Genomic DNA, 21,637 nt, shown 5'->3' with positions numbered 1-21,637 from the left:
CAGAGGAACAGTCAGTGCTCTAAAATTTAGCTCATAATTATAGATTGTTAATTGCATATGTAATAGTAAGGTTGCAATTAGGATCATCCCCACAGCTCAGGTTAGTCTTAGCTCTGAGGTCAGGCAATTCAGTGACTCAACCAAACATGGTAACACTTAACCACTTGTTTTTCATTGCTGGCTCTATTACTTGAAATACAATCATTAAATAAGGACTATGTGTGCTCAGTCATCTGCATGCAAATAAGATCACGATTTTCAAGCTGTTCTGCTGGAATTACCTTGCCCCCCTTCCAACTATACATTTCCAGCTATCAATTTTTATGGGGGGGGGGTTGTAGATATTCAGATCTTCCTGGGGCTTTTGGAAAGAATCTGCTTTATCTACACAGTGACTGTTGTGACTGGGCTGCTGGACAGAAAAGTCCCAGGCTGTCAGGGAGACTGTTCCTCTATCCCAAGCAGTGGGCACTGCCACCCCTCCCATCCACACTGCTGTGTAAACAAAGGGCAAACACTAAAAACCTGCTGAGACCTCTGATCTCCCACTCACAGGAGCCCCTGATCCCACTAATCTGCAGCTGCTCATGCTTTCAGCATTCCCCATGTCTCCATGCTCCTAAAATCATCCATATGTCTCCAGCTTCTCAAATGATGGTTCCAGCTCTTCCACATTTGCTTTGCTATTTGTGGCAACTGCTTCACTCATCATCCCTCTGCTTTTCCTACTCCATCATATGCCCCATGAGCCTGCCATACCACCACTCTCCCTTTCTTCTCCTTTATTCTCTTTCACATCAATTTACCTGAGCACCTTTGCAGCTTCTCACACCTCCAAACTTCCTTTCTCCTTCCATTCTCCATTATTCTCTGCCCAGATAAGGTCTCACTTTATCCCTTTCCGTGCATGTGTCACTGGCAACTTGATTTCAGTACTTCTTTCTTTCTTTCAGAGTTCTCTTTTGGATCCTGAGTGGACTCCTTCTCTCCTCTTCTGGCTTCAGAACTCACCATAAACAGTGCTAGAAAAAAAAAAGAATTAAAAAAGTTCATATTAGTAAATATAAGAAAATTAAAACAATCTTAGTCCAGATCACAGAAGGCAAAGCACAGGTATACAAGCCACACAATCTAGCACCTTATGTTTACAACAAAGCCTTTCTGGGAAAAAAAATAGTTAATTTGGATATAATTCCAATACAGTACACTGTACAAATACAATTTAGATAGTTAAGATGCTGGTGGTAACAGCCTCTGACCTTTGAAAAGCTCTTGTAAAAAAGCCCTTGATCAACACACTTTATACTGGACTGTAATGACTTGGTAATTGCACAGTGGTTGCCAGAACCAGACTTTACATCTGTGAGGAGCAAAGTTCAGGTCATCTAAGCTGTTTGACTGAGCAATTGAAATATTTTATCAACAGGGGGCTCAATTTTCAGACCATCTCTGAACTTCTTGGTTTTGTGTTTTGTTATTTGACAGCTGTAGTATCTTACAGCTGTCACTGAAGTCTGTGGGTATTTTTTCTTACTCTTAAATCAGAAGTATCTGTTGTCAGCCTAAGCTCCAGCTCAGATTCTGCACCTGTTCCACTTCAAATACTACCAGGGATTAATTAGGTTCATTTTCCATAATCTGCTGATGCTGAATTACAGGTATTGCTCAACCACATAGCATGAAGATGTTTGTTTTGAGAAACAGCAAACCGAGAGGACTCTGCCAGCACACCCAGCTTATGCTACCAGCAAGCTGGCCTAAAGGATTTTATTTGAGTGAGTGGAGTTTGGTCTCCAGTTTGTTTACAGGCAATGATGGTTTTAATTCAATTTGTGACCTTTCTTGTTACCTAGTCGTCAAAGAGACAATACGGACAAGGTGGAGCTCTGAGAAGGGTGATGCACTTGTGGCATCCCTGCCCATGGTAGGGGGATTGGAACCAAATGACCTTTAAGATCCCTTCCAAGCCAAACCATTCCCTGATTCCATGACTGTACGATAGCATTCAGTCCTCGTAATTGGCAGAACTTTTTTTTTTTTTTTTTTCACTTACTCTGAAAATGTGTTGTGGTATTAAAATACAAGGTACATTAACAAGATTTGATTGTTGGAAACTGGAGATAAACTGGGTCAAAAATGAAGGACTGCCAGGTTTAAATAAGGATGGGGACACCTTCACAACAAGCACACGTGTGTCGGCATTAGCTGCTGAATAGCAAAGGCTTCTCTGAGAAGTGCTGCAGGTCACAAGCACACCTGTAACTAGCACCCAAAAAGGAGCAAAAACTAAAGCAGGGAAGAGCGGGAACTCGCAGGAGGAGCAGACGGGCGGGAGTGGACGGCCATCGCCTCATGCGCAGAGTGTCTCCGTGAGAGGGGATAGAGCAGGACCTCGAGAACGCAGGAAAGAAAGTGACATGGGCACAACCCTCGCCGGCTCTGCTTTAATACTGCGGCTTCCCCGAGCCCCTCCCGCCGCCCCACCCTTCCGTCCCCTCACGGCGGCCCCGCCCCGCTCCGCCCCGCCCTCGCTCGCCATTGGTCGCTGCCCGCGCGGGGGGCGGGGCGTGCCGCGGCCCAGCCGGCGCCTGCGCGATGCCCCCCCGGCCCCTGCGGAGCGGCTTCCCGCTCGAGCGGCTCCGCTTCCGGGTCGGGGCCAGAGCTCGGCCGCGTCCGCCGGGGTCGCCTCTGCCGGGCCGGGGAGCGGGGCCGGGGCCGCCGCCGCCCGGGCGAGGGGCGGGCAGGAGCCGCGAGGGCCGCGGGGGCAGCGGCGGCATTGCGCGGCGGGGCGGCGAGAGGGCCGCGGGGAGGCGGCGGCGGCGGCGGCCCCCGCCGAGGCCTGCTCCGGCCCGCCGCCGCCGCCGCTCGGCCGATGCGCCCGGAGCCATGGACAAGATCCTGGAGGGGCTGGTGAGCTCGTCGCACCCGCTGCCGCTGAAGCGGGTGATCGTGCGGCGCGTGGTGGAGTCGGCGGAGACGCCGCTGAGCCAGGCGCAGTGCCGCGCCATGTTCGCGCTCGGCACCCGGCTGGTGCTGCAGGGCCCCGACCCCTTCCAGCGGCAGGTGGGGCGGCAGGTGCTGGACGCCTACGGCCGCTTCCACCGCGCCGAGTTCGAGGCGTTCTTCAACCGCGGGCTCGTCCTCGGGCTCCTGCAGCGCGGCTACGGCGAGCTGAGCAACCGCGACCCCGCCATCCTCGACTACATCCAGGCGGGGCTGCGGCTCATCATGAGCTGCCCCTCGGTGCTGGAGCTCTTCGAGCTGCTGCAGGTGGAGGCGCTGCGCCTGGTGTGCGAGCGGCCGGCTCCGCCGCTCTGCGCCCGCCTCTGCCAGCTGCTGAGCGACTTCCCGCAGTGCCTGCCCCGCGGCAGGAAGCTCTCGCTCGCCTTCTGCCAGCAGCTGGTGCGCAGCATCGCCCACTTCCAGAGCCAGGGCACCCGCGAGGCCGAGCTGCGCCTCTACGTCTCGCAGGTGACCCAGGTCAGCGCGCTGCTCAGGAGCGTCTGGAAGGCCGAGCCCGACACGCTGCTGCCCTCCCTGCAGGAGCTCTTCGCTGTCATCTCCGCCGCGGGTGAGCGGGAGCGGTGCGGAGTAACGGGGGCGTGGGTTATCCGGGGAAAAGGGAAAGCCTCGGCGCGGCATCACCTGGGAAACACTGCTTCAATAATGCAGCTTCTTGGCTGTCGAGAAAGCAAAGCCTTTTTTTACTTCCTGCCCACCCCCCAAAAGCTGGAGGGGAAATAGTGATTTATTTTGCTGCGGAGCAGGATGGTGTTTGAAAAAACTCCTGGTGCAATGCTTTAAATGATATACCGAAATGAACTTTTGGGTGCTCTGTTAAGAAAAATTTAAAGCTCTCAGTAGTAAAATCCATATTAGTATCTCAAAAGCTGTTGTCAAGAAGTTGGTGTCAGGCTCTTTAGTGGTGCCCAGCACCGTGACAAGGAGCAGAGGCCGTAAACTACCACACAAGTTTCACCTTAACATGAGGAAGAGCTTGTTTAGATTGAGGGTGGCAGAGCACTGGAACAGGCTGCCCTGGGGGGTCATGGAATCTCCCTTTGTAGAGATATTCCAACACCACCTGGGTGTGTTTCTGGGTCCACCTGCTCCAGGTTACCCTGCCTTGGCAGAGGGGTCAGGTCTCCAGAGGGCCTTTCCAACACTGTTCTGTGATTCAGTGAAAAGCTGCTCTAACTTCTTGCTCCTTGGAACTGTTCAACAAATTTGGATTTATAAATACCTATATGTAATATATGCAGAAGCAATATGTCAGGTTTTAGGAGGCATCCAGTGCCTGAGTAACAGAAATGTGATTGTAAATAGATCCTTTGTGATTGGTGAAGTCTGTGAAGTACTGTGATAGTTCCCATTGGAAAGTTCCTTTGCTGTTGATGCACCTGAGAAACTTAACATTCCATTTTGCCATAAATGGTATGGTTAGCAGAGTTAAGATAGGATGTGGGGAATACCAGCTGCACTAAATTACATTCATTATACTTCATGTTAGCAGGCTTAACATGAAGTATAATAAACAACTTATGGCACTTCTTTTTAGAAAAATACAAAGCCTACTTCTTAATTCGACTTAGGATGGAGGAGGAGGAAGTTGGCAACTTGTCACTTTCTTGCATGGATATGAAAAGAACTAAAGGAGTTTGTAATTCACTGCTGTTCATTGTCCTTAATTCATTGATAAAATTTAATTTTGGTTTGGTATGTGATAATAGAATGCAATGCAAAAAATATGTAGGATAGATTTATTGTCACTTTTAAACTATGGTGAGGTTGTAGGGTAGAACATAAAGCTTACTTTTTTTCTGTGGGATTTTCTTTTTAATTCCTTACATTTTGTCATATTCATTTATTACAGATACTTCATTTGAACCTTCTGTTGCACTGGCAAGTCTTGTGCAGCACATACCATTGCAGATGATTACAGTACTCATCAGGAGCCTTACTACAGATCCTAATGTGAAAGATGCAAGTATGACTCAAGCTCTGTGCAGGTAAGGTGTTTCATTGTCAAGGGAGAGAAGAGTTTCTTTCTCCATCTTGCCTTTATTGAAATTGTTTGTTACTTAGTTTCCATTTAAAAAGCCAACCAAACAAAAGTGCAAAAAAGGGGAGCTTCTAAGATGATATCCCAAGTCACTCTTTTTGGCATGTTAAGATTTAAGGATATATTATGTGTAATATATCTGATGCTGTGTGTTACTGGCATGGTTTCAGTTTAAGGTTGCTACCTTTGTTGCTATTGTGACTTCATTCTCCTGCCCTGCTGGTGTGGATGAAGAGGGTTAAATAGAAACTAATATGAAACACATGTGTTCCTTTTAGATGACAACTTAATTGAGGTCTCCTGCTTTATGGAAGGTGGCATAAGTAGGAAACTTCATGGGGTTTACAGTCAAGCTGAGAAACAAGGTCTTGTTTTCAGAAGATGAACCTTTCTGCTTTTCCAAGCAGCAGGGTAGCACTCTCATGTGATGGGGTTAACCATCATCTCCTGCTCTGAAGAGAGGAGATAGTTCAAAATGAGTTTTACTGCTTAGTTTTGAGGGATTTTTTATTAGGATTCACAGAGAACAGCCTGTATTACCCTTTTCATTCAAACCCACGTAGGTTTTTTGGATGTTCTTTGAATGATAAGAGGAATAGGAATGATGTAGAAGCAATTGCATATTATGTTTGTCACTAATCTAACCTTGAGTAAACATGCTGGAGATGAGTAGCAGTGTAAACAGACTGGGATTAAGATTGCAATCTTGGTTAGTATCTTCAGATAGATGAATAATAGTGATGCAGCAAGATGACAGTGACAGAAGGATGAAGACCTTGAAGTTTGTCTTCAGCCCTGTTGAAGAAGTTGTTATTGAGCACTGAAGGGTAGGAAAATGACTAATGCAGTTAAACAGGGGACTATTAGAAATTTATATTGTTTAAACAATAAATTTTAAGAAGCCTTAAACTGAGAGTTCAGTGTTTGCAATATTATTACTTTTAAGTACCTCCATTTGAATGTAGTGTAATACTTAAGCATTCATGTAGCACTTGAAAATCTTGGTGTAATACTGAGGGCTTTCTCACACTGAAAATATTCCTTGTGTTTACGGTAAGTGAGAAGCTGTATTTCAGTTGAAAACATAATGAAAAGAAGCAGCATTAGTAGTACAATTTGGGGTAAGACATTGTTTAGGGATTTTCAAAAAATCTCTTTGACTGAAGAGATTTCAGCCAAGGTGTGTGCCCACCCAAAAGTCAGAATTGGGAAATTCAGGGTTTGCTCATGCTGATAATTTGCCAGTAATGTGCTGGTGGTTAATTTTCAAGTTAGTGTAGTTTTAATATTCATTTTGCATTGCTGCATCAAGACAGTGTGATCATATAACTGTAGCTTGAGAACAGCTTCCCTGTGTGCCTCTACTTAGGGAAGTAATGCAGTGCTGAGCTTTGGTTATAGTAGGAGCTGTTATTATCAAATAAGTGGTCTCTTTTTTGGTACCAGCCAAACTCTTGTGTTTGAAAGGGAAGAGCAGTCTTAGTTGCTTTGGTCATTTCTTTGAGGTAATATTCTCTAAGAACCTCTAGCTTTGTTCCATGGATGTTTGTTGGTTTTGTTTCTGGATATTCTCGTGTCAATACTGTATTCAGTTTCTTTTTCTACCTCTGGCAACCCTTTGCAGTTATTACTCTCTTCTGGCTTAGTGGAGCAATTGCTAAGAGTTTAATGCAGCTGGAATGTCTGGAGCACCAAATGACAATGCTGTCATCAGGCTTGCAGCATTCCCAGGAGATGCAGAACTCCAGGCACAAGAAAGTCTGATGAGAGTCAGCAGAGCCTTGGTGACTGTAAATTAGAGACCTTGTTGCTCACTTCCTAAGTATAACTTGTGGCACTGCAGAGTCTGTCTAAAGTTGAACACAGAGTAGTAAATAATTTATATTTAACAGACTAATAAATGGAGTTTGTTCAGAGGGGGTGGTACATTAGACACAAGATATCATAGGGAAGGTTATTTGGCTTTTGACTTGAGCTGGTTTTGATTGACTCAGCTGTCTCATGAAGAGCATCAGTAGGAAAAGCAGAAAATTGTTAAATCTCTTTGAGGATATATGGCTCTACTTCAAAAGAGTCTACTTCAGAGCTCTGGGAGGAAATGAACTGGCTGTACTCAGGATCCTGACAAAGTATAATGCTTCCTTGTACTTCAACCCAAGTATCTTTCTTAGCAAAATTTTCAGTTTGTCTTAACAAATACTCCACATATAACTAGGTGCTGTGTTCCATTGTAAAAAATAAAAAATACTGTAAAAGACTTGTAAAATATTGGGGTGCCAGGTAATCAAAAGATTTTCTGTTGCTATTTTGGGTTTGGGTTTTGTTTTTTTTTCTAATCTGAGTGATTCACACCTGAGGTGCCAGATTGTTTGATGTGTGAAGAAGATAATTTGTGAAAGAAGTTACTGTCCAAGGTTACACAAATTATTTTTTTTCTATTCCAAGATATCAAAAATACTGTCCTTCCTAGGCACATACATGGGTAAAAGACCTGCTGCTTTTAGGTTGGTATGAGGCAGAAGGTTCTCTTAATCTAGTCAAAACCAAAAAAGCATCCCTTGTTGATATTCTTGATCATCATGGCCCATACTAGTATGTGCCTTTATATTAAAAATGCAGTCATTGATTGCAACAGAGCAGAAGCCAAGTAAATGCAACCAAAATACCTGGTCTTCACCTACCAGATCTAAGATTTTATGTTTTTTGGGAGAATCTCAAGCAGGTCTGTAAATTCACTTCTGTTTCTTCTTCTGGCTTTTGTTTCTGCTCTCAAAATCATTAACTCTCAGATGTTTTAGAATAGTGGTTCTGTAGGGCTCTACAGAATACTTGTCTAAAACAGTTAAGAAAAAAAATATATATTGTCATTAGGCTTAAATTAGTTCTGCAAATGTTTCTGACACTGCTGAAAAATATCAAGCCTACAAATCAGGGAAGGGAAGATTTGAAGATGATTGGACTGTGAGTTGTGAGGTCTTTTCTAGGTTAAGGTTATTTCTTTGCAGACAAAACCAGTTTGGGCCTGTGTTTTTGATTCTCTCTTTTTGAAGATACATGGAAAAGTTGCTCATGGTAAATGTGTTTGAATTTAACATCTTGAGGAAATGAAAGCTTTATGTAAATTCAGAGCAGTGATTATGATGTTGCCATGTTTTTTTCCCAGTTTTTTTTGCTAATAACATGGAAGAAACTTGGTAAGATTTGTGTTTGTTAAAAGGCAGTTATAAAGATCCCCTGTTTTAGAAAAACCTTTAAATTTTATATGTGCAGACTGTACATAATTCCAAGAGATATACATTACAACTTGTCTCAATATCTGTCCACTCTTGTGGTAGAAAGTTTTTCCTTCCACCTGGTTAGTGCTACCTCATCTTGTGTGAAGAAAGGGATCTTGTGGACAATTAAAGGAAAGTCAAAGTATTGCCAAGTAAAGTATCAGAAGAGCAAAGCCTAGTTTTCATGTTTTAGCTCCCTTACAATATTGTCTATGTTTCAGAATTGCTTCAACTCATCTGCTTGTCTGCCTTAAGGATCAGTATAAATTGACTATTAGTTTAAAAGGATAGAATTCTCTGTTTTCTGTTTCTGATATTTCACTGTGTTTTCTAGGCACAGGAGGTCACTTTTTTCTTAGCTCAAGTGAAATTCTCCCTTTTGAAATGTGTGTAGATCCCAGACTGCTCAATGTAAATAAAATTACTAGATTTTACCTTTAATTTAGGGTGTTTGAGCTGGCTTCCAGGAGTGTAATTTTAACTTCAAGGCTTCCTTAATAGTCAGTTTTGGTCTGCTTTTGGGTAAAAGGTGTTAGAGGGGAGGTTACCAGGTACAGGTAACTTTTTGCCAGATGTTAGCTCAATGTCTATAAAATCAGAGTGCATTTTCTAGACTAACAAGAAACAATACCAAATATTAAGTTTTTCATGCTTTTATTTTTTTGGGGATGCATATTGACTTCAAAAGTATTAAATAAATAATTATTAATTTCAGAGTTAAATTACTTGAGATATAATCAAAATTAATTTACCACTTGCCTAACATTCCTGCACTACTTATTTTGAGTCTTATTGTGTAAGCATGTAGCAAGATTATATAAAGTATCTTTTTTGTTGAGATTAAAGTTAGTGGCATATTGGTTATTTTATATATTTTGCTCTCCTGTTGCCTTGCAGAATGATTGACTGGCTATCCTGGCCTCTGGCTCAGCATGTGGAAACATGGGTGATTGCACTGCTGAAAGGATTGGCTGCAGTCCAGAAATTTACCATCCTCATTGATGTCACTCTGCTTAAGATCGAATTGGTATGTTGGAAAAGAGCATTCAAAACTCAGGGAGAGGGAAAGGAGTTGCTACCAGCTCTACAATTGTGTAAAATCTTTTTTATTGTAACATATAGTATCTTCTTACTCTGCAAAAATGATGTAAATACATCTATAGCTGTCACTTGCATGTAATGATTTTGTCTGTTTCAAATGGTTGTGTGTTTGAAGATTTGTTTTTGTGTTTACTGAAATTTTACTTTGCAGATTCACTGAAACAAATGTGGGTTTTTTTAGGTCTTTAATCGACTTTGGTTTCCTCTAGTGAGGCCTGGTGCCCTTGCTGTCCTTTCCCACATGTTACTTAGTTTCCAGCATTCTCCAGAAGCTTTTCATTTGGTGAGTTACTAAATAACTGTTTTTCAGTGCTTTGAAATGTCACTCACTCACTCTGTTATTTTTGAAATGAGTGTAAAGAGCAACAGAATTGATGTGCTTGGATTTTGTCTGTTGGAAGGTCCTAGAATCAGGTTCCTGTGGTCACAGGAAGGCTTTTTAGCTTCCAGATTCAACCACTTCATTTATAACTGGAAGCAAGCATTGTCCTTCCTTGTATGTACCTATTTCTGGCAGAAGTATCTGGGCACCACTTTTTGACTGCATGCTTCTGGAAATCCATTTTATGTGTGTGAAATTGGCTGATAAAGTTGGGCAGCAAGCAGGTTTGTGAGGACAGCTGTTTGGGGAAAACAGATAACAGATAATCTAGTCTGTGTAACCTGGTCACCCTCAGTAAGCTCATGAGACCAAGAAGTACTTCACTTCCAGAAAATTGTATTGTGTCAGTGTTCATGGACAAATTAAAGGTCACCATTTTTAATGACCCCTTTTCAAAATACAATTCATTAAGGCCATAGATAGGAGGGGGTGACAGTGACTGTTTGTATTAATACAGCAAGGTGTTCTCACACTTGGTGTTCAGCATAAGGTTTAGGAGAAATGTCTGAGATTTATTGCACATTGTTTCCCCAGGGCTCTAAAGGGATATCAAACCCTTTGTTTAATGTCAGAGTAATTGCTTTATGCCTGTTACATTGTTTTTTAAAGAGACATGTCTGAAGTTTCTCCACTGTCTTAGAACAGAAATTTGAGTCACAATTAAAAGCTTTAAATATGCTCAAAACATAAATATTTCATGTACTTACTTTTTTGCTTTTCTTCTTCTGAGAGAGATGCAACAGTAGAAGAAAATGTGAGTTATGAGATGGCTTATTCTATAAAGAGGAATTTGATTTAACCAAGAAAATTTCTATTGGAGACTGCCTGCTGTACTGCATAAATGCCTCCCTGCAAGATATCATTACTGGTTTTGCTCCATTTTAAACAATTTTCTTCACTATCATTTTTTATGCTACCATTTAATATTCTGTAATATCTTTCTTCACTTTAAGTGCTTGTTTACTTTTTAAATAACAAATGGTCTGATTATGAAAGGGTCAAATGCACATTTGATAAGTAGAAATGAATTTACTTGGTAATGCATCTGAAATTACTTTCTCCCTCCTTACACTTGAACATCATTAGCATAAATTAGTTTTATTTTTTATAACAGAAGCAGTCTTGTACTTAGGAGGAAGAATTAAGATCATCAAAAATATACTCCTGTATGAAACTTTAATGCAACCTCAAGCCAGAAGTGGTAATTCTGTGTGTATTCAAAGTGTAACATTCAGTATTATCCAGCCTGCAGAATTTGACTCTGACAGAATTGAGAGCCTGTACTTTTTCTGTTCTTCCCATGTGCTTTATCTGTGCAGAATTATCACATCTCAGGTCTGCTTGATGCAAATCTCCTCCTTGGAGCTCAGTAGTTGCTTTCTCATTGCTGTGTACCCACATTTATAAAGTGGAAGACAGAATTTTTTCATTGCAATAGCTTTCACCACTGCCTTGTGGTACAGTGAATACTTCATCCTTGTGTTTTTCTTTTTAAGACAGTGGATATCTTGCTTACCTAAAGAGAAGTGTTCTTTTACCAGAGATGTAAAAATATTTTTCATACCCAGAGATTAACCAATATTTGAAAAAGTGGCAGATGGGTTGTTTGTATCTAGCCCCTTTTACTTTGGTGTTTTTAACTGTGTTAGTTCTTTTAATTGGTATACCTTCCTCAGATTCTTATGTTCTTCCTGTTCTGTATTTCATGTCTTTAGCTTACAAATTGTTTGATAGTAATTAATTATGAGAAATTATTCTATCAACTTCTTTCACAGTTAATCAATTTTGATCACTTGGAAACTGGGAAAGGTATCTGAAATACTTTGGTTCACAGTGACAGGTCCCTCCTCTTTGTAAATTGCTTTGAAGTACATTTCTGCTTGGTGTCTTAAAGCTAATGTCTCATGCATTTAAAAGTAGAGAGCTGTTGAAGAGGAAGCAGATTAAGTAAACATCTCTGATTCTAATCAAATTTAAAGTAGTCCTGAATCTGAACTAAGTCTCAATTAGATTGCCATAGCTGTGGTAGGCTTTCAGCTCTCAGTGAATGATATGGTCATGGTTTATGGAGCTGAGCTCCCTCACTAGGTGGAGCTATGGGCCAGTTTCCTTCTGTAGGAATAGCAGGAATGTATTCCTTGGCTCATGAGTCCAAGCATTAGGTTCTGTTGAAGGAAAATTGAGAGGTTTGTTTTAAAAACCATATCTCTGAAATCAGACCAAGATACTAAACTGTTAGTGGTGGCACAAAAGCAAAATATTTACAGTTAATAGCCTTAATAAGTTGAGTACTTCTGGACACTTGACTATTTAAAACCTTAGCATGCATCTTCTAAGTTCATAAAGTTCCTTTCAAAACTTGCTGTGTGAGCTAAAGAGAGCATTGAATAATTGATTGTGCTGCTTGAAAATTGTCATGTGTAAAGAATGTTTTTTTTAAGTCGTTGTTTCTCAACCACTTCTTATTTAATAACAAAAGATCCCCTGTCATTTGGCATGTATAAACCAATGAAGTTCGATGAAGTATTTTGTAGAAGGAAAATAACAATGAGAAAATGCAGTTAACACTTTTTTTGTTTGTTCCTTTGTTTTCTCATTCAGATTGTCCCACACGTGGTCAGTTTGGTGCACTCCTTCAAAAGAGATGGCTTGCCTTCCAGTACAGCCTTTTTGATGCAGTTGACTGAGTTGATACACTGTATGATGTATCATTATTCAGGATTTCCAGAGCTCTATGAACCCATTCTGGAAGCTATTAAGGTACATTAGGAATGTTAAGAGCATGGAATGTTTTTTTTTGTTTTCCCAGATGTGTAGTTCCACACATCCAAATTCTTCAGAACTTCCATGTGGAGACAAGAACTGACCACATAATCTCATGTCAACCCTGTGCTTGAAATATAAACTAAATATAAAGCTTTGAAGGAAAAGGTTGGGGGGAGGGAAGGGAACAGGGGCAGGGGACTGTTGTATTTTCTTGGCTATCAGGGACAGCAGCAAGACCTGGAAGGAGAATTTGGGAGCAGGGGAAGATACAATACTGTTGAATGGCAGGACTTGTTACAGAAACAAAAAAACCTCTTAAGTGTGTTAAATGTTTCTCTTGTAGGATCTGCCCAAACCCACTGAAGAGAAGATTAAGTTGATCCTCAGTCAGAGTGCCTGGACTTCTCAATCCAGTTCTTTGCCATCTTGTTTATCTAGACTTTCTGGAAAATCTGAAACTGGGAAGACAGGCCTAATAAATCTAGGAAATACTTGCTACATGAACAGTGTTATTCAGGCACTTTTTATGGCTACAGAGTAAGTGCTTCTTAATAGCTCTTTTCATTATAAATACTTACTGCAGTTACTGCATTCTTGCTTTTCACAGAATAGTAACTTGTCCTGGGGTCTCTCTGCTTGCTAGAGCTGACTGGGTTTTTTTTTTTTTGCACTCAGTTCTGATTGCTTTGTTCAAGTTCAACTCTGGAAGCTGCAATTTTAGCCACAAAAATCTTGATCCTTCTGCCTAGTGGCAAAAGACAAATCCATTTTCCTCACTGTCCTTGCTCACTGCTGAATTGTAAAAATTTTTGGTGATGCTTTTGTTATAATCTGGAAGGGTATTAAAAAAGTCTGTCTGTATCCCATTCCTGCTCATTTAAATGTTTAAAGACATAGCTATTTTGCAGTGTTAATTGCAGTATTAAAGGGAAGTGTTATGTGTTTTGCTTTCTTTCAATTTCAAGTAATTATCTCAGCTGGAATGATAACTGCTTTGTTAGAAGTATAGCAAGGAAACTGATGTCTCTCTTTCATTTCAGTTTCAGAAGACATGTTTTATCTCTGAATCTAAATGGCTGTAATTCTCTAATGAGAAAATTACAGCATCTTTTTGCATTTTTGGCCCATACCCAGGTATGTCAGTTTTCCATCTGTTTTTCTTTAAGCCTAGATCTATATACCAAAATTGAGAAATAAGCATGATGCCATGGGACACCTCTTGAGTATATCAAGTATAGATACTGTAGTTTTGTATGGGAATGAGTCTGCCTTCAGATGCTCAGATGGTGTGGATGGACTTATGAAATACACATTTATCTAAGTGGAAGATGTGGGTGTTTTGGTGCTTCTTTGAGAAGCAAGAATGAAAAAATCCAAATAAGACCTGAGTTGATACATAAAATGATATAAAATATATATCTGTGACCTTCTTTAGTGATTTTTACACTAAATTTTATTGTAGTTCAAATTTTGATGTGAACGTTAATAGCTGTTCAAAACATTTTGCTATTGCTGGAAAGGCACAAGACACTTCTGTTCTCTTTGAATAATAGCAATAAACTTGTGAAGGGGATGAGGCTGGACAGCTTCAAAATAAATGGGTACTTATGTAGTACTGATGTTCTGAAGAAAGCAAACAGGCTTTTTAACTCACCAGCAAGAATGGTAGCTGCTCTTATGCATAATACCTGGCTTGCACTCACTAAATATTAATTCTTGCCAGCAGGATAAACTATTTTTATCTTTGTACTAGAGGTGATTGCTACAAAATTAATGGCTCTCTGTATGATTAAGTTGTTTAAATGTTTGTGTACCATGTGTTTCATTCAGCTACTCTGGGATAATGTAGTCCAAAGTTCAGCTGTTAATATTAAAATAATATAACCAATTTTTAAAGTAATTTCTGTATAACCTTATCTGTTCTCTCACTTGAACAGAGGGAGGCATATGCTCCTAGAATTTTCTTTGAAGCTTCCAGACCACCGTGGTTCACCCCTCGATCCCAGCAGGATTGCTCAGAGTATCTCAGATTCTTGCTGGACAGGTATGGTTATGGTGCTATTAATGGGAATGAATCTACAGCCTTACCAAATAATGCTGAACTCTTTAGGAGCAGTTGTGTAACAGTTCCATTGCATGAGTGGGGATCAGGAATTTTCAACCTCATTCCTGTCTTTCTCTGGTTTTTTGTATGGTCTGTGAGCTACTTTTCTTCATGGGTTTAGTCTGTGGTGAAATCTGGATGCCACTTTGAATCCACATAATTGAAAACAGGTTATGGTGGTAACAATGTGCCACTTTTATAAATCTAAACATGGGTGTTATGTTCAAGTCGTGGTCCTGTTGTTAAATTAATGTGGTTGCTGAAAGCAGTTCAGTTGTGCTTCTGGAATTTCATGTTGATAGAGACAGCTGTATGTCATACAAGGCACAAAGAGATGTACATGTCTTTATGATCAGATAATTAAGTAAGCAGATTAACTGTGGCAGAAATAAATCAGTAATATCTAAATTTATTGATAACCCTCTTTCTTTTTGGCTTGCTAAGATGGAATATTACTTTGACACATTGCACTTCTGGAGAAATTTATCTCAATAGTGAAATAGTTTCTCTTATTTTTTTTCCCCATGTCTTAGGTTTCTCTTTTAGTTTGGATTTTCTTGCTGTAGTTTCCTAACTTTCCTGGCTACAGAATTTTGACATTTTCTTTGGAAATAGTCTGGCAGTAGACAAATAGTTACTTTTTCTCTTACCAAGTCTGACATACAGGACCAGTCAGCTCAAGAGCTGATTTATTAACACAAGGTAGTGATAAGTAATAAAAACATTGTTTTTTTAATACTTGCCAGTTCTTTGTGTATATCAGTTGTGTTCTGTTATATTTAATGAGACCCACAATAAATGCATTTGTGTCTCTCATACTCTGTTTTGGACAGAACAGACCTCTATGTTTCAGCTTCCTTGTATAAAAAATAAGCAGATTTTTCAGTGTAAGCCACTTCTAGCATCTTAACCATCTGTATTTTTTAGCTGGGAAAAAAAAACCCTGGAATAGTGTGGCAGCATTTGGAAAATAGCACAGTAACTTGGATTTATTTTTCTTTGTCTTCAGGTTGCATGAAGAAGAGAGAACTTTGAAAGCATTGTCTTCAGCCAAAAATTCTGAAAGCGTAATGACTGATGAGTCCCAGGCACAAGAAGCTGTCCATAAAACACAAGTATTTACTGAAACACCTTGTATGGGAAGTGAAGAAAGAACTCTGATTGAGAAGATGTTTGGAGGAAAATTGAAGACTAATATCTGCTGTTTGAACTGCAAAAGTATGTCTCAAAAGGAAGAAGCTTTCACAGATCTCTCTTTGGCTTTTTGTCCTCCAACTTCCTTAGAGAATGTTGACCCAAAATGCACAGAACATTCTGAAGAGAAAGATGACTACATGGTGCAGAGTAATACTTTAGCAACCAGTCCTGCTGCAGAAACACCTCTCAGTAATTTGGAAGTGAATCGTGGATGTGACACAATAATGAATGAAGGAACCATAGAAGATTTTTCTAGTGAGCCAAGCTCTGAGAATAACACAATTTCTGAACTCAAAGTTGAAAATAATGGGGATATGTCTCAGAGTCTAGTAGGTAAAAATACCCTGTCAGTTACAGACTTACTCAATTATTTTCTGGCACCTGAGATCCTTAGTGGAGAAAATAAATATTATTGTGAAAAGTGTGCCTCTCTACAGAATGCTGAAAAAACTATGCAAATCATTGAGGAACCTGAATACCTCATTCTCACTCTTTTGAGATTTTCATATGATCCAAAGTGTCACATAAGGCGCAAAATCTTGGACAATGTTTCTCTACCACTTGTATTGGAACTGCCAGTGAAAAGAGCAACATCCCCTTTAGCTGTTGTTTCAGGAGGCTGGTCTGTTGGTGTGGAGATTTCTGATACTGGAGAAAACCTTGCTAAAAAACTGAAACCCTCAGGTGCTGATGAAGTGACCTGCCCACAGTTGGTGCCCTATGTGTTAAGCTCTGTGGTGGTGCATTCTGGTGTATCCTCTGAAAGTGGACATTATTATTCATATGCTAGAAATGTTACTGGGTCAGGGCCTTCAGGGCTCTGCCACCAGTCTACAGCTCTTTCTTTAGTTTCTCCTCAGGATAAGTTGTTTAACGAGGAGAGTCCTTGTACTGTTGTAGAAAATGAGCTGGACACTGAGATGCCAAGAGAGTGGTTTCTATTCAATGACAGCAGAGTGACTTTTACCTCATTTCAGTCAGTCCAGAAAATCACCAGTAGATTTCCAAAGGACACTGCTTATGTTCTGTTTTACAAAAAGCAGAACAGCACCTGTGGCTTCAACACTAATCCAGCAAATGGCCTCTGGGTAAATGGAGACCCTCCTCTACAAAAAGACCTCATGGATGCAATTACAAAAGATAACAAACTGTACTTGCAGGTAAGATGGAAATTTTGTGTGAAGATTGTCTCCTTAAGCCTCACAAGAGGCAATCTAAAGGAAAGAACAAGGTAGCTTTTAAGTATTCTACTATATTAACCTTATAAATCACTAGTCTGTTTTCATCTTGGTGTTGCTGGACAGGTTTTATAGCAAGGTTGTCACTGTTAGATGGGAAATGTCAAGTAAAATGGCATAAACTCATTTCAGTTTAAACTTGGAGTGGAGATGCTTGTATAGGTCATTCAACCGTTTGTAATTCCAGACAGGAGAGGCTTCAAACAGTCCAAGCTTTCATTGCCTTTACTAAATTACAAGAGTGGCTTAAGTTTACTTAAAAACTTCAAAGTAGTGTTCTTACTAGTGCATTGTCATTTGTAGTGAAGTTTTACTTATAAACCTATACTTATCCAAATGCTGGAACAACTGAAATGATGACCAGCTGTGAGTGACTGGATTCATTTTCCCTTTGCTGCCCATGCCATATCTTTGTTTGCTGTTTAAAAAAAAACCCCAGTGTTCTCCACACTTCAGTATGTTCTTCTGAGAGCATTGCTGCTATTTTTGGATGTTCTAGAAGTAAAAGTACATTTTACTATGTGTTCTTTGGGCTCAACTGTTCCTGTGAGGGTTGTAGGCCAACTCGAATTAGAAGAACTAGGTAAATTTAACTTAGAAAAATTAGCTGAATCTCACTGTGGAAAATCTGTTGCAGGTATTTTACAAACATGAACAGGAAAACAGTTTAAATTGCAACTCTGTTGCTCTTTTCAAACTGTGTGGTCAAAGCATTTATGTCCTGTCTGTCTTTGCTTCTGTGCCACATCTCATCTTGGCTTTCCCTTGGCTTCTATAGCAGCCATCTCTGATCACAGAATAACAGAGTAGCTTGGGTTGGAAGGGGCCTTAAAGGCCATCTAGTCCAACCCCTGCCATGAACAGGGACATTTTCAATAGACCAGGTTACTCAAAGTCCCATCCTGCCTGCTCCCAAATGTTTGCAGGGATGGGGCATGTACCACTGCTCTGGGCAGCCCCCAGTGCTTCACCACCCTCATAAATCCTTTTATCTAGTCTAACTCTAGCCTTGTTTAGTTTAAAACCATTACTCCTTGCCCTATTTGGTGGGTTATTTCCCTTTTTTCATTGTTATTGTTTCAAAATGAAATATATTTTCCAAGTGTATTATTTTTGTTTGCTTTCTGGGTTTCTTTTCTTGTTTTTAGATCTTTACCTACCTTTCACTTTTGAATTCTTCAGTGTTGACTTTCTTTGTAGTGTCTCAATCTCAGTGTTTCTGAGCCCCTGACCTTTTCTCATTTTAATTGAGGCTCATTACAAGTGCTTGGTTACTGTTTTTCTCAAATTAGTGCTTATACTGTGATTCACTGAATTAGATTAATCTAATTTTAAGATGCCATATTTCACTGTTGGTTCAGAGTTCTAAACTAATGTTTTCCAGCTAAGTTAAGCTAATTTTTCTGTCCTGAAAAAAACTTTAATTTTTACAAGACATGTTCAAAACTATTCTGTATCTTACTGCTTTTGTTTTGCTATTGCATATCAGTTTACCACATGGTAAATTAAGATGTTTTCAGTATAAATAACTAAACTTGCACTATGGGTATCTCCCACTCCATTTAAAACAAATTAAAAAACCTTTCTGGGAACAAGTGGAAAGCAAGGGGGGGATGCTCTACATTACTCTTAAGTCCAGGGAACTGTATTGACTACCAAGTTTTACTTACCTAATGTAGTATTTGTTGGGATAAATATAATAAATACAACAATCTGAAAACATTAAACATTTTTAGAAACAAGGCTATTGCTTGTAAAAATGCCAGTGCTGTAAGCTCAACAGTCTGGTAGCTTTTCAACTGAACAGGCTATTTATGCAAGGTCTGCTATTTTTAATCAAAATCTGCAGTTGATTTCTGCTACTACAAGTGAGTTTTTAATATTTCCTTGTTATTCCTAGTAAACTTAGTTTTTGGTGTGTCATAGAGTTAGGCTATGACTCCACATATTGCTGGAGATAGCATGATGCTGACTTCAGGAATATGGCCAGTGCATCTGTGTAGACAGTGTCCTCCAAATATCTTCCATAAATGAGTATGCATTACAGTCCTTAGTAGTGTGCAATAGTTCAAACTTAGACTGTGTTTTTGAAGAAGGCAAAGTAATTTAAAATCACAAGGACTACTTTTAGCAACAGTGAAAGTATTTGGACAAGAGTTCAGTTTAGTGCTTTGCTTTCATGGTAGTGTAATACAGTCAGGAAGAATTGAAGGTGACCCCTGTAGTTACTAAAACCCTGTTCTGAAGTTTGCTCCCATTGCCTTTAGGGACATGTATGGTGATGAGGTGTCATGTGAAGGCAGCTGTCACTGTAAGCCTTGGCACTGGAATATTTTCAGTTTGTTGCCAGGCCCACTGTCTTTTCCTGTTAGCCTTCCAGAGCTAACACCTGCCTTCTCTACCTCCATTTATAAAACTCTTGGCCAGTTTGAGAAAAGTATACTAAAGGTTCAAAATTGCTGCAAGGTTTATTGAACTCATTGGCCAGAGACAAAATAGTGCATGATATGTCTAATGAGGGAAAAGCCTGTGCTCATCCTCTTCTTAGATACCTTAAGAAGCCTCAGGAGCATTCAGCTGAAAAGGCAGCTGGCAGGAGGCAGAGCTTTCATGTTCCTTCCACTTGTGCAGGTATATTTTCCAGCAGTTGACTCTGCAGCTCTCAAGCACTTCATAAAAATCAGAGACTAAGTTGTAACAGTTAGCATAGCAATAATACAATTTCTGCATGTACTCAGATGGATTTAATCTTATTTCATTTAAGCTTATTGTCAGTCATTGAAACTGTACATCTTAGATTGGCTGTGGATGTTCAACTTGAAAGTTCAGCAAAGCTGCTCATTAGAAATTAGTGATGCTTCTTCAAAAGCAATTCAAGGGCATGAGATTGTGGGTTGGGGCTTTTTTTTAATTGTCTTTATTCTTTCATTTCAGGAGCAAGAGCTCAGTGCTCGAACACAAGCACTTCAAGCTGCCTCAGCCTCTTGCTCTTTCCGACCCAATGGATTTGATGACAATGATCCCCCTGGAAGTTGTGGGCCCACAGGTGGAGGAGGAGGGGGTGGGTTCAGTACCGTCGGTAGATTGGTCTTTTGACTATGAAGACAACCTGGAATACACTGGTTCCAAAGCAGCCTAGTACTGCTGAGGACTAATAAAATACTGAACTCTGTCAGATATTGTACCAGGCTTTGAGACTTGATCCTTGTCTAAAAGCAAATATTGGTGGTTTTTTGGTTATGTTTTATTTGAAATAAATAAGCGCGTAATGGAAAAAAAAACCTACCTCTTAAAAGTTCAGTTGCTTTCATAGTAAGATATGCTTGCCCAAAAACCAGAAAATTAAGATTTTTTTTTTAAGTAAATGCTGATGACATTGCTTTAAACTAAACAAAATGCACTTAACATCAGTTTCTCTTGTCCTCATCCATTGAATGAAGAAAGTTGATTTTTTACTCTGATAGTATTGCTTTATGTGGAAACCTGTTTTCAGAGGGGCTAAAGTGCATCTGTAGTATTTCACCCACTGCTTATTTTCAAATACAATACCTTTGTGAATTTTCAGAGATGATGCAATTTGTGATGAAGGCAATAACTTAAATGTGACATGATACAGTACTTTCCAGGTTAAAAATTATGCAGTCCATTTCCAGTGTAAATGAAAAAAAATTTATAAATATTTGCTAACTTGTTATCCAAAAAAGTGCATGTTGTGTAGGAGCAATGTTTTTAAATAGAAATTGTTAACTTTGTAGCATTTCTAATTGTTTTGAGGATTTTAAAATTATTTCAGGGAATATATCTGCTGAGTATTGAAAAGGAAGAGATTCTGTATGTGCCTTGCAGTACTGTAATTTAAACTCTCTGAGGCTGCAAAAGATAAGAAAAATGTCTTAGTAGTCAATTATTTTTTGTCAGCATTAGAAATTAAGACATTTATAGAAATCTTTTAGGTTCCAGAAGTAAGCATTTGTTAGTTTGAAATGCAGTAAGTGTTGCCCTTTGATTTTGATTAAAAAATGTACATACCTAGTGATCTATAGCTTTCATGGCCTGCACTGCTGAGAAAAAAAGTGGTCAGAAAAATGAAGCTATGTTTGTGAAGTCACAAAAAAGCTGCCTGTATTGATCTTTGCTGAGGATCTTTGCTTATAAGAGTCTTTTGAAATTTTGCCTTTGGGTTTTGCTGGTAAGGAGAACTTTCCAGTGAGTTCAGGATTTCTTTATTTTTCTTTTTGTCTGCAGAAGCCCAAAATGATTCTGCCTAAGGAGCAGAGTTTATTGCTAATTAGGCCAGCAGAGGTTGAGGAGCCACTTGTTTGAGTCTTGGCAGAAATAGCAACTTTGGTTTTGATGTGCAATGAGGATAACAGAAGTAAAAGATTTAGGCTGTTGAACCCAGTGATTAATTCTTGAGTAATCTTAGAGTGAAGTGCAAATTTATTTAAAGTATTTTTACAAAATTCTGCACTGTTTTTGCTGTGTTTTTATATTCTTTAGATGACAAAGTAT

General features: G+C 39.7%; 1 protein-coding gene across 1 annotated transcript; it reads left to right on the top strand.

Annotated features, from left to right (window-relative positions):
* Positions 1 to 2,592: 2,592 nt before the first annotated feature.
* USP38 (ubiquitin specific peptidase 38) lies at positions 2,593 to 20,406 on the top strand. The gene is made up of 10 exons (XM_079307122.1): positions 2,593 to 3,571; positions 4,874 to 5,009; positions 9,235 to 9,364; positions 9,620 to 9,721; positions 12,422 to 12,580; positions 12,930 to 13,123; positions 13,627 to 13,720; positions 14,524 to 14,630; positions 15,700 to 17,047; positions 20,060 to 20,406. The coding sequence occupies exons 1-10, from the start codon at positions 2,596 to 2,598 to the stop codon at positions 20,219 to 20,221; spliced, it is 3,408 nt and encodes a 1,135-aa protein (XP_079163248.1). The 5' UTR covers positions 2,593 to 2,595; the 3' UTR covers positions 20,222 to 20,406.
* Positions 20,407 to 21,637: the final 1,231 nt, after the last annotated feature.

The sequence above is a fragment of the Erithacus rubecula genome (assembly GCF_903797595.1).
Source record: "Erithacus rubecula genome assembly, chromosome: 5".
Taxonomy (NCBI): Eukaryota; Metazoa; Chordata; class Aves; order Passeriformes; family Muscicapidae; genus Erithacus; species Erithacus rubecula.
Note: the sequence above shows the minus strand (reverse complement) of the source record. Positions and strands in the feature narration are given on the sequence as shown.